Source organism: Entelurus aequoreus, linkage group LG04 (genome assembly GCF_033978785.1).
Source record: "Entelurus aequoreus isolate RoL-2023_Sb linkage group LG04, RoL_Eaeq_v1.1, whole genome shotgun sequence".
Lineage (NCBI taxonomy): Eukaryota > Metazoa > Chordata > Actinopteri > Syngnathiformes > Syngnathidae > Entelurus > Entelurus aequoreus.
Window position 1 is genome coordinate 63,033,170 of NC_084734.1, and position 13,334 is coordinate 63,046,503.

At 37.3% G+C, this 13,334-nt stretch overlaps 2 protein-coding genes across 2 annotated transcripts; one reads left to right on the forward strand and one right to left on the reverse strand.

Annotated features, from left to right (window-relative positions):
* Positions 1–250: 250 nt before the first annotated feature.
* On the reverse strand, positions 251–1,675 carry her5 (hairy-related 5). Its single transcript, XM_062043709.1, has 3 exons — positions 1,561–1,675; positions 1,388–1,483; positions 251–1,320 (listed from the first exon to the last, which is right to left on the reverse strand). Exons 1-3 carry the CDS (start codon positions 1,606–1,608, stop codon positions 883–885), a joined length of 582 nt encoding a protein of 193 aa, XP_061899693.1. The 5' UTR covers positions 1,609–1,675; the 3' UTR covers positions 251–882.
* Positions 1,676–6,379: 4,704 nt separating this feature from the next.
* her11 (hairy-related 11) lies at positions 6,380–8,033 on the forward strand. The gene is made up of 4 exons (XM_062043710.1): positions 6,380–6,434; positions 7,071–7,166; positions 7,247–7,340; positions 7,410–8,033. Exons 1-4 carry the CDS (start codon positions 6,381–6,383, stop codon positions 7,979–7,981), a joined length of 816 nt encoding a protein of 271 aa, XP_061899694.1. The 5' UTR covers position 6,380; the 3' UTR covers positions 7,982–8,033.
* The last annotated feature ends 5,301 nt before the right edge of the window (positions 8,034–13,334 follow it).

The window sequence follows — 13,334 nt, forward strand, 5'->3', positions numbered from 1 at the left end:
TGCAATTAAGTATATGTCTTAATACAACCATAATAGTAGAAAAATACAAATTACATTTAGAATATATATATATATATATATATATATATATATATATATATATATATATATATATATATATATATATATATATATATATATATATATATATATATATATATATATATATATATAAAATCTAATAATACATTACATGTCCAAAACCCATACAGTAGTTAAAAAATACAAATGAACACGTGACATATTGCATTTAAATGTAATGTTATTTAAAAGGAAACATTAGGAAGTTACATTTTGGGAGCTCCAAACCCCAAGTAATTAAAAAAAAACAAAAAAAAACCAGGCTGAATCAAAAGTGAAAGTACACTGCTTTGCTAATGTTTTCCAATTTTTCTAACAATTTAATGTCAAAATGTTTATTGTATTCTACAAAAAATAATGTTTTCAAACGTGATATTGATACGGGAAATATTATGCAAATGTGCAGTTAAAATTGAGTAAAAATAATTCTGCACAGTTTAATGTTTAGTCCGAATTGAAAAATCATGTGACTTTATTTGATTTACACTATCAACATGTTTACAGTCTTTGCAACAGCAGCACTTTGTTAAAAAATAAAAATCTTTGGAGCTTGGATGGAGTCTGCAAGGTGGCCGTTGTATGCTTCTGCGTGTACGTTCTACATGACAACATAGGAGCATCAGCATATCCAATGTGGATCAAAAATATGGCAATCATCACCTTGATGAGCACTTCACTTGGAATGATCAAAAACAAGTGGAACAAAAAATCCCGCTCAATAAAAAATGTTAAAACAAAAAAATCAAATAAAAACCGCTGAGAAAGCAGGATAGAAAAAAAAAAAGTATATCCGTGGAATATTTATTGTGACGTGTATACAAGCCAGGGTCTCCACACAGGATCCTGACTTTGGACGCAGGCAGAAGGAGAGGACAGTTTCCGGGTGTCACACTGATTATCACCCCCCTGCGGCAGGAACCGTGGAGAAGAGATCCCACCCTGCAGCGTATGTTGAGGGTAGAGTTTGTAGGGGACATGTCCTGAGGACGGCACAATCATCTGAGCTTCGGGAAGTCCAACGGAAGCTCGTCCAGCAGAGTTGTGGTTCTCCGCGGCCATGAAGTGTTTGATCGTCCGCAGACAAGACCTCATCCCGGCCTGGTAGTCGCGGTGCTGCTGCTGCTCAGGGCCGGGGGTCTTCTGGCCGCCGGACAATGACGTCATTGCACGGTTCTCTTTCAAGAACTGGACCACACTTTCCAGAATCTCTGCTTTCTCCACTTTGGGGTTCTTTAATTTCTGCAAAGTAAAGATCATTACGGTTATGATTGAGCGTGAATATTGAATGTAGCGATGTACCGCCTACCTCATCCTGGGTGGTATCCAGCATCAACAGGCGCAAAGTCTCCAAATTGTGGTTGATCCTCTCTCGTCTGCGTTTCTCCATTACAGGCTTAGTCACCTGTAAAATACAGTATGCGATTAAAATGATATAAACGTATTTTTTCATGTCAATTTTAGTCCTTCGGAATTACTTACCCTCCTCACCCTCTGCCTGGAAGTCTCTGGTGTAGTTAACGCCTTCATGTTGTGCAGCTAAGCTCACCTGCAGACCTCAGTGCACATTTATTTGCGTGCCCTGCAGGTAGCCACGCCCACCAAGACCCGCCCTTCTTTCAACTTCACTAAAAACTTGTCGCATTCAACCCTCACTATCTGTAATAACAGTTATTTTTTTATTAGTATGTCTTTAAAATAGTTTACATTCATATCAAAATGGATTTTAAATTAGACTTAGACAAACTTTATTGATCCACAAGGGAAATTGTTCCACACAGTAACTTAGTTACAAAGGATGGAAAAGATAATGCAGGTACTAAGTAGACTAAAAATGTACCATAGTAGCAATATAAAATATAACATATATGTAATATTTACACATTATATATACAATATATAATATATACTGATATATGACATTATTATATTATATTACATATATATAACATATCCAAAATTACCATGTACAATATTACAGTATATAAATAAACAAATGTCATTTAAGAGTTCTTACAAAATATATAAATGTATTTTGTGTATATATGTTATTAGTGTATTATTTACACATAAAAGCGAAGATAAAAAGACTAGATTTGAGGGGGGAAAAAACAAAACCTAGTAAAATTAACTGCATGCAGAAAATTCCGCTTGATAAGATTTGTAAAGAAATAGCAAGACTTTAAAGCTAGAAATAGATACTGAAAAGGGTTTTCAATCCAACTAAATTCACATGTCAAATAAATGATTGGTGTCGCCATCAATGTGAATGTGTGAATGTGTGTGTGTGAATGGGTGAATGTGGAAAATAGTGTCAAAGCGCTTTGAGTTCCTTAAAAAAGGTAGAAAAGCGCTATACAAGTACAACCCATTTACCATTTGCCCTATATACAAAAGTGGAAACAGACAGTATTATAAAATAAAACGATTGATTGATTGATTGATTGAAACTTGTATTAGATTGCACAGTAAAGTACATATTCCGTACAATTGACCACTAAATGGTAACACCCGAAAAAGTTTTTCAACTTGTTTAAGTCGGGGTCCACGTTGCAAATGGTACAAATATATACTATCAGCATAATACAGTCATCACACAAGTTAATCATCAGAGTATAAACATTGAATTATTTACATTAAAAAAAAAGAAACAATGCTGGAAAAAAAACATTGCAAAAAGATTTGTATGTAATTCGTGTAAATTCCAAATTCAATACATTCTAAGCTTGGTTAAAACGTGTATTTTTGCAGGATGTGATGTTTTGCCCGCACTTTTAAATGGATGTTTTTTGTAATTGGAGTGTTTGGTTTCGAAAGCCTTGCGCAAATCCCTTCTTTGCATATGAAAAAAACGAGTGCAAATGTTCGTGATGTGCAGTGCTCTGCTAAAAATCTTCAATTGTCATGAATGCACACACACACACACACACACACACACACACACTGGCCAAATTGGTCACTTCACACCTTGGCGCCGACATGTGTTACTGTTGTTTCAAGGTGTGCTCTGTACACAAAAGCACGGGCACACCGCGTGCCGTGGGCGTGTATGGCCCAGTGTGTTGTTACTGCACACTAAAATACATATTTAAGTACAAAATAGTGTGTCTCTGTGAATGTGCACATCGTATATGTCCGCCCTGATCCCCATAATAGGCTCAAGGGTGGAGATAACCGTAGGATGATCGGATCATGGAGGTCCTGCAGAGATGAAGAGGCCTCTAAAGACTCTCTGATACTTCCGTTTACAACCAAAGGAGGGCGATTAGTGCAAGCCTGTTGAGCAGGCTGGTAACCATGGCAACGGCAGTGAAAAGACTCCATCGAATCATTTGCACACTACGGGGTGGAGTGTGATGAAACCATATTCGATGTATTGATTGACAAAGAGAATTGCTTGAAATATATATAATAAAAAATACCTTTCTTTTTCATTTTGTTGAGCAGTTTCACTTGTAATTGTTCTTGTCGTAATTAATTAGAATTATACACTATATGTTAAACACAATTGTTTAATAACAGGCATGATGCAGAAACCGTTTTTGCTTCACGCCATGGGCAGCAGAATGTAAAAAAATATATATAATTTATTTTTGAAATGCACATATATATTTAAATGTATTATACTAATTTTAAATAATGGTTTTAACGTTAATGTGGTGCACGAACCAGACCCTGCATTCAGTCAATTATAAAGTGATAATATTAAAACCAACGGGAAAAAAAGCACTTTTAAGTTTAATGTCAAATTCCACATAATGCATTTTGTTAGACAGGCACAAATATATTTTACTTTAAATGACTCTCATTCAAGTATATGTTTTAAATACATTTAAATTGTCATGCACTTTACTGTAGATTCGACAGAAATCTGGAAGTGCTGTTGTTGACTGACTGATAAACATGCTTAAAAGAGATCAAGTATAATTAATACAAGGCCTTTATATATATATATATATATATATATATATATATATATATATATATATATATATATATATATATATATATATATATATATATATATATATATGTATATATGTATATATGTGTGTGTGTATAATATATTTATTTATTCTGATTTATATTGTATTTTATCATTATTTGTGACTTTTAAAATATTTTGTTATTTTTTTGTCATCTTTTTAGTTTCGTATATTACATAATATACTGGAAACAGTGTATTTTAAAACACATAAATGTACACATTTTGCTTAATTAATACTTCAGAATACACACACACGCACACACACACACACACACACATTTATATATATATATATATATATATATATATATATATATATATATATATATATATATATATATATATATATATATATATATATAAATGTGTGTGTGTATGTATATATATAGACAGCTAAATAAATATGATACATATGTAAGTGTTATAAAATATATAATATTTTATTTTATTTTATATTTTATTATATTTTATTTTATTTTGTATTTTATTAATATGTTATTTTTTGTCATCTTTTTTGTTTCGTATATTACATAATATACTGTTTACAGTGTATTTTAAAACACATAAATGCACATATTTTGCTTAATTAATACTTCTGAATACACACACACACACGCACACACACACACACACACACACACACACACTCACACACACACACGTTTATATATATATATATATATATATATATATATATATATATATATATATATATATATATATATATATATATATATATATATATATATATATATATATATATATATATATATATATATATACAGACAGCTAATTAAATATGGTAAATATGTATGTGTTATAAAATATATAATTCTGCTGTGCAAACATTCTTGGTCTATTTTGAACTAAAATGGGTTCCTTGCATTAAACAATAATTTTGTTTTTGTGAATTAGTTGTTACTGCACATAAAAAAAAACCTACCACAAAAGTGATATCAAATAATATGCAGTACCGGTACATGACTAAACATGTGTTTCTTGGCTGCTTTAACAATTTTTAAGAAGGTATATCCAGCTAAAAAACATTGCATTATATTCTATTCATTATATTATATTCAATATGAGCAATAATGTGCTTGCTCGAGCCTATTGTTGTGACATAATTGTGTTTTAAGAAGGGTGTTTGTGTGCATCACATGGACCATTACTTCCAATATGGTGACCTGTGGGGTGTGTCCTGCAGAGCATGCTGACAAATGTGTGTGTGTGTGTGTGTGTGTGTGTGTGTGTGTGTGGGGGGGGGGGGGGGGCGTGTGTGTGTGTGTGTGTGCGTGTGTGCGTATGTGTGTGAGAGCGAGACTTTGTGAGTGTGGGAACGTGTAGTGAAGCCAACAAGTGGTGTGAAGTCAAACATGAGGTTGACCCCACTGCAGCACACTTGACACACTGGTGTCATCATCATCATCCTCACGTTCGACACACCGGCACCGCTCACGTGAGGCCTCACGTCCCCTGTTCCCATGGGAACAAGATGAGTGCATGCACCTTATATCATACATTCATGCAATATAACGTGTAAGCAAGCCGATACTCTCCCCACCATTCCCTCATGGGCATGTCATTGTATTATGACGTCACTACGAGCGGCTCATTTGGTCACTTAATGCAAAGTGCTGATGTCTCACACGTCATAAAAAGCTGAGCACTTTCTCACTTTGGATTCTGTTCCCACGAGACGAAACTTCTTTCCCAGCCTCGCACTTCTTTTTTGCACCTATATCTGAAACCGAAATTAAAATGTTGAATTAATATGAACATGAGCGATTATTCGGTATTTAGGAACAATGTTTGCTCCACAGACATGGACATCTATACTTGTTTATAATCATATTTTTAATGTAATCTAATTTGATTTAATTTACAATTTTGATATATTTATTATATAAAACGATATTTTTATAGTCTCTACGCCTGTAAGTACAATAATTAATAGAATCACAACTCAAAAATAATTTAAAGGCTAAATAGATGCTTCAGCTCACAATGTATTAATTGTAATAATAGATCCAATTATTTTGACTAAACTATAAAGCATATCTTGCATCAGATATCGTAATAGTGAAAAAAAAAAAATAGATGTAATGTTTTTAAGTGTTATTTTTTATTGTATTTTTACACTTGTTTTTTTTTTAACTTTTATTCTTGTTTGTACTTCACTGCAATTTAAAAATCGAAGCCATTTGGAGGGAGGCGTGGTCATTGCCGGCGTCAGCCAATCAGAGGCGAGAAGAGACCTACAAATGGCTCCTTCACAACATCATACTCCTCTCTCACACAGAAGTTGGGCCCAAACATGACCAGGAACTTTGAAAGAAATCTCCAGGATGATACCAAGAGTAGAAAAAGGGTAAGAATTTGCCACAATATGTACTTTTTTTGGGGGGATCACTTTATATACAGACAAAAATTAGTTGCTAAGTTGGGGGAAAAATACACAATTTCACTAGAGTTCTTGTTTTATTATAATAATTACCATTAATGTCACATCCAACAAATATGTCAACATTTTATACACTTTGTGACGTACAAACTGACCACTCTGTCAATCTAATATAATCAAAACAATGCAGATCCAGTTTTGATTGAAAATGTCTGAGAAGTTGTCATTTAACAGTATTTTATTACTATGACGCTGGCATTTGGACAAATATTTTAAACTGTTTTGTTTTTATAGTTACATGAGAGTTTTTTTATATAATATAATATTATGTTATGTTATAAAATGTCATTACATTACATTAAATTATGTTATACTATACTATATAATATTAGGTTAGATTGTACAAACATATACTTTATTTGTATTGGAAAATGTCATAATTGTAAAAATATAGTATTGATATATTATGAAAAATGCTATTTTGTTAGACTATTTATGATTAATTTCACACACAGGCCTGCATAATACATTAAAAAAAGCAGTTCATGGTTTTCAGGTTAATATAGATAATGGTCATATATTGCCGTTGAATTTCGTCCATAGATTCTCAAACCGGCCGTGGAAAAGAAGAGAAGAGATCGAATAAATAACAGTCTTGCAGAACTGAGAAGCTTATTGTTGACAAACACAGCAGACCCAGTGAGTTGCCATGAAATACGACAGCATGCATTTGTGGGGGAAAGTGTATTATTGTTCACATCAATAAATATCGCCAACAGCGTCTGCAGAATCCCAAGATCGAGAAGGCGGAGATTCTGGACTTGGCTGTGGAGTATCTTCACAAGTGGACAGAAGGCAAGAAGCTGAGCAATGGTTAGTCCTGCTGTGTGTTGTGCTGTGACCTTGACGTGCACCACCTAATGACCATGTGTGCACCAGCAGATGTCGGCAGTGGTGCGGTAAGTCCTCCTCTCATCACCATAGAGGGTGCAGGTTTTCAGCAGTGTGTGGCCCAAATGGCTTCCTACATGCACAAGATCCCACCGGCACAGAGAGCCCACCTCATGGAGGGGCTGAAGCACCACACGGAGAAGCAGCAGCAGCAGCAGCAGCAGCAGGCCTACAATGCGCCATCTTTAAACTGTATAATCAGACTCCCGGATGCGGCGTCGGCAGAGGCCATTTGCACATCTGAGAGTAAAGACAACTCCCTGCTCTTCGTTCATTCCCCGCCTCAGCCTCACGCTTGCTCCACGCCGCTCCACACGCCTCCCACCTCCCCCTGGTTCTGTACTTCCTCTCCTGCTTTCCCCTCCTTTGCCTGTCACTTCTCCTTCCCCCCCAGTCTGTCACCCCCGTCGGCCAACACCTCGTTCTCCTCGCTCCCACACTCCCTCCACACGCTGGCTTCCGCCTCGCCCACGGCCTTCCACTACCCGCCTGTCACCTCGCTCAGGTCGCCTCCTCACCCCATGCAGAGGTCATCTGCACTCATGTGGAGACCCTGGTTTTGATGCCCCCTAGTGGAGGGACACTCTAAAGACATTTCAACAGATCATGTCTGCAATGTACATACGTGTTTATTTGTTGTTAATAAATCCCATACATGCTACGTGTTGTTTTTCAAGTCACTGTTAAGATCTGACTCGGGGCATATATTCCAGGCCTCCATACATACACAAGACTCCTAAAGGCAGTTCAGGAGTGGAAGACTGACATCAAGTAGATAGATTTGATCCATTTAGATTAGATTGCATTTAACTGTCTTGGACCCTCGTGTCCTCAGGGAAATCAAGGTTCCAAGAGGAGCAACACAGGCTTGGTTGTCACATGAGTTTATCTTCACGCTCTCCAGAGGGTGCTGTTTCTCAAATTGTGATACGCAAATGTGTGCAATGAGAAGTAGAGCTCGCCTACGTAGTGTTCTCTAGAGCAGGGGGCACCCAAGCCTTTTGCCTCCAAGGGCCAAAATGAAAATGTGCACCAGTGGGCCCTGAGCTAAACAAAAGTTTTGTAGTTTCATCCAATACCGCCATTATTTAAGGTAATGCGCTCCCAACAGGTGTAAAAGAAAGGGCATCTCTATCCTCCTTCAAAACCGCAATTAAAGTAAACCTCCAGGCAACTTCAATCCTAAACTAACACCCTCCCCGGATTGTAAATAATCAAATGTTTTTCTTATGCTTTCTGAGATCTCTCTCTCTATGTCCACTACTTGCTGTACATATCCTACCAAGTCAGACCTACACTGTTTCAATGTCAATTTCTCTGATGATGCAATTGTTGATGCTGATTGTTGATGACAGAAGTGTTGATACCAACCAAACCTAACCCCCCGACCCCCCCTCCATATCCCACACCCCGGATTGTAAATAATGTAAATAATTCAATGTATATACTCTGATGATTATCTTGTGTGATGACTGTATTATGATGTTAGTATATATTTGATAGTATATATCTGTATCATGAATCAATTTAAGTGGACCCCGACTTAAAAAAGTTGAAAAACTTATTCGGGTGTTACCATTTAGTGGTCAATTGTACGGAATATGTACTTCACTGTGCAATCTACTAATAAAAGTTTCAATCAATCAATCAATCAATCAATCAATCATGTTCGATGGATGGCAACTTGTTAGCCTTGCGGACATCAGTCACTACGTTTCCATTCACTAAATTAGTCTGATTTCTCAAATAGATTGTTTTTTTGTATTTTCGCACCTATATATGAAGTCCCAGTGTCCATGCACACTCCCTAATGCAGGGGTGTCAAACTAATTTTAGCTCAGGGGCAGCATGGGGGAAAATCTGTGCACACGCGGGCCGGACTATTAAAATTGTGGCATTACAACTAATAAATAAAGACAACTTCAGATGGTTTTCTTTGTCCTACTTTGGCCAAAAATAGAACAAACACATTCTGAAAATATTACAATAAAAATATAGAAAAAAACCCGGCAGTGGTAAAGTTTAGATCCATGAAGGAAAGTGAGTAAATGTTTATAACTGAATACATTTATATATGCATACAAATGTGTTTTCTTTTATATTGTTTTTGTTAAATGAATCAAGTAACGTTTATGACAACCTTTTTCCAAAACAGAATGTGAGATATAACAGGATAATGCATACATTTATCATTTGTTTTCAAAACGTTCACAAAAAAGTGGGACCCCAAAAAGTTATTGTGGGCCCCCATTTTTACGACTTGATGGGGTCCTTGGGACCCCATTTTGAAAATTCCTAGCGCCAACACTGATCAGAATCAGAATCAGAAGTACTTTGTTAATCCCAGAGGGGAAATTAAGATGGAGTATTGGTGCGTACAAAACAGCAGCAGGCGGCTGTGACCTGCGGGCCGGTTCTAATACTAATCAAATATCATCCGGGGGGCCACAGATCATTCAAAGCCTTGCCTTTTACATTGTATATTGTCACTGAAGGCATCACAACTATGAAGACATGTGGAGTTATGTACTTAACAAAAAAAGGTGAAATAACTGAAAACCTGTTTTATATTCTAGTTTCTTCAAAATAGCCACCCTTTGCTCTGATTACTGTTTTGCACACTCTTGGCATTCTCTCGATGAGCTACAAGAGGTAGTCAACTGAAAGGGTTTTCACTTCACAGGTGTAATAGTTTTGATGCCTTTAGTGACAATCTACAATGTAAATAGTCATGAAAATAAGGAAAACGCATTGAAATGAAAAGGTGTGTCCAAACTTTTGGCCTGTACTGTACCTGCTTCTCTTCCATCTCTCTCGTTTTTGTGCGGGAGTCTGAATGAAGCCGCATTCTCCATTGCCTTAGTTACCTTCTTAAATATATATCAGATCGATGCACTTCAAGATGCTACGTTCTTTTAATTTGTGAAGCAAATAAAGTATCCTCTTAATTCCAGCTGTTGCCAGTTTTTTTTTAATGGTATCTGCTTCCGGGTTGTACCTGGCGCCTTGACACTGGCCCTAGGGCTGCACACGCCCTCAAGAGATCTGGGGCCGTACTTATCAAGCTTCTCAGAATTACTCCTAAGAAGTCTGCTAAGAGTTGACTTAAGAGTAAATAAATTCTTCGCTGAAAGCTGCACTTAAAAGTTAGTTATCAAGCGTCTTACTCACACTTTCAGCGAAGTGTAGGACTGAATCTTAAGTGTCACACTCAGAGCTGAATTACGACATTACTATGTGCCGTAAATGGAATTTTAGGTGACGTCATTTCTGTGTCCATAGAAATGACCAATCACGGAAGGGAATCCGTTGTCTAAGAATAAAGAAATATCTTGGAAATATTTAAGTGGACAATGGGAGTGTATATTTTGACAATAAACTACAAAATAATACAAAACAAACTAGTCCCCGCCGGCACTCACGCTACCGCTCCCTCTCTTCTCTCGCCCACACACTCACTGACGTCACTCACCTCACGGCCACACACATACGCTACTGTCATAACATTTTCTTTCCAATTCATTAATTAGGCAACTAATTTGAAACTGGTGTGGGTGGCTCTATATATACTAGCCCACTGCAGCCACATGCAGAAATCAACATGGAATCGAAAAGTATTAAATCTGTGACAAAAATAATACCCGCTCTGTCTAAACGATACCGTTTGATCAGCTGCTCGTCATCAAACAAATCCAGGACATCGTTCTGCTCCCTGAATGTTCGCGCACGTCTCTCTCGCCTCAGTGCCATCCCCTGCTGGCAACTCCTAACCACTTAAGACACCTTTGAAGGTCTCTTAAATATCGTGGAGAGTAGGAGTGATTCTTAGACTTAAGAACGTTGATAAAAAAGCTTTTATTCTTAAGTTTGAGAGTAGGACTAAATTTCGCAAATTCTCAAGACTTAAGTGTAAAATGGCACTCTAAGAAGCTTGATAAGTACGGCCCCAGGTTTTCAACCGCATAATCAGGTGTGTTAGGCCGATTTCTCAAAAATTGAACACGATTGGATTAAGGTGTCTCCATGTGTTGTAGATTGCTTTTTTTTTTTAGAGCCAAACTATTTAGTGAATGGACACGTACTGACTGATTGTGTGAGCTTATGACTATGTTTACACTGCAGGCCAAAGTGGCTCAAATCTGATTTTTTTCCAGCTGACTTTTTAAACTACAAGGAAAATATGATCTTTATCAGACTACAGTATAAATGCGCACGGGCCCCATTCTGGCCTTGATGTCACTTGCATGCACAGTTCGATAAAGTGAAAACAGAAGAAGTTGAACGGATTCCGTAAGTGAACAAGGAAGTTGTTACTACTACTACGATATAAAATAAAAATAGCCACATATGGTCGCCACACCTTAAAAATTAGTGGGGGTTTTTACGTTAAAATACATGAAAGTAATAATGTATGAATGGATTGTGGAGGTTGCCCTCCTGTGGGTTCTTCTGACCACAAAGATTCTCTCGTGAGCCCGGTAGTCTGGTGCAACAATGTTTTATTGAGCGCCCAAGCGCCAGGTCAGCACTCTTTTTCATCAACTTTTCAGTCTTTCGGTTGCTCTTCCTCTTATGGCATGGTCTCGTGCGCATGTGTGGCTCTTCTAGCTCAAACTCCAACTCCAACTGACTTGTCTCGTCTCAGCTGCTGCTAATAAGCATGGCAGGTGATTGGATGATCAGCTCCAGCTGGGTAATCCAATCACTTGCCCGCTGTGATTCGAGGCCGGTCCTTCCACACCCGCTCCGCGTCAGGCCTGCAGACCACGCCCCCCTCCACATGGATATATACAGTGTAATATAAAATTGGATACGTTTCTAATCTTTTTATGGCTGTTAAGTAGAGGCAACACAGACATCAGCGTGGATCTACGCTAGCTTTATTTTTAAACTCACTTACGTAAGCAACTTACGCAATGTATGTGGCATTTAAGCAAATATGCCACCACGTCAATTTCAGTCCGTCAACAATCAATTTCTCCGGAATCAATACATATATTCATATAGTGCACGTAGCCTATTATTTGCGCACTTTTGACTAGTGATGCCCCTAAAATTTCTTGCGGTGCTCACCGAAAACAGAGCTGTGACGATGTAACCACTTCTTCCCCACGCACATGAATGACGTAGCTTGCCCAAAGATGACAAAAAAGTCCAATGTGGGTCGCATTTACGTTTCGGCTGAAGTTCCAATTGGATTCGGACTACCTCCTGGTGTGACCTAAATCTGATGTGCAAATATGGGATTAGAAGCATGAATATGTATCACATTTTTGGAAAGCCATCCTTTGGCAGGCCAAATGAAAGCAGGCACCACTTTGGGCCCCTCTGCTCGAGAGTAAGAGTAAGGTGGCAGAACTAATCAGTGTTAATTTCTGCCTTGTTTTTAAAGAATATTTAGGACTACTATGCTCATTATGGAGGTACTTGGAGATTCAAGTGTTTTCTGCGGTGGTACTTGGTGAAAAAAGTTTGAGAACCACTGCTTTAGACAGTATTAGGGTTGTACGGTTTACTAGTTTGGTATCGCGGTACCAATTAATCAAAAACGGTACTCTGTTTGAAAAGTACCGGTTCGCCATATTTTTTTTCTTTCAGGCATGACGGCGCGACATCGTCACGTCGTGACATTGCTGGTTTTACAAGGAGACGAGCTAGCGCACAATCACAGAGTACTTACAAGCAGACACAGTGTGTAGACAGAAAAGGGAGAATTGACGCATTTTGGCTTAAAAACTAATGATAAAGGTGAAGCTATAACACTGAAACATCCTCAGGAAGAGGTGCTTTAAAACATGGCTAATTAGCTAGCGGCTAATGTCCATCCGCAATTTGCAGTGTTGACATTGTTGTAGCTACTTCTAAATCACTAATCCTCGCCTCCATGGCGACAAATAAAGTACGTTTTTTACAAGT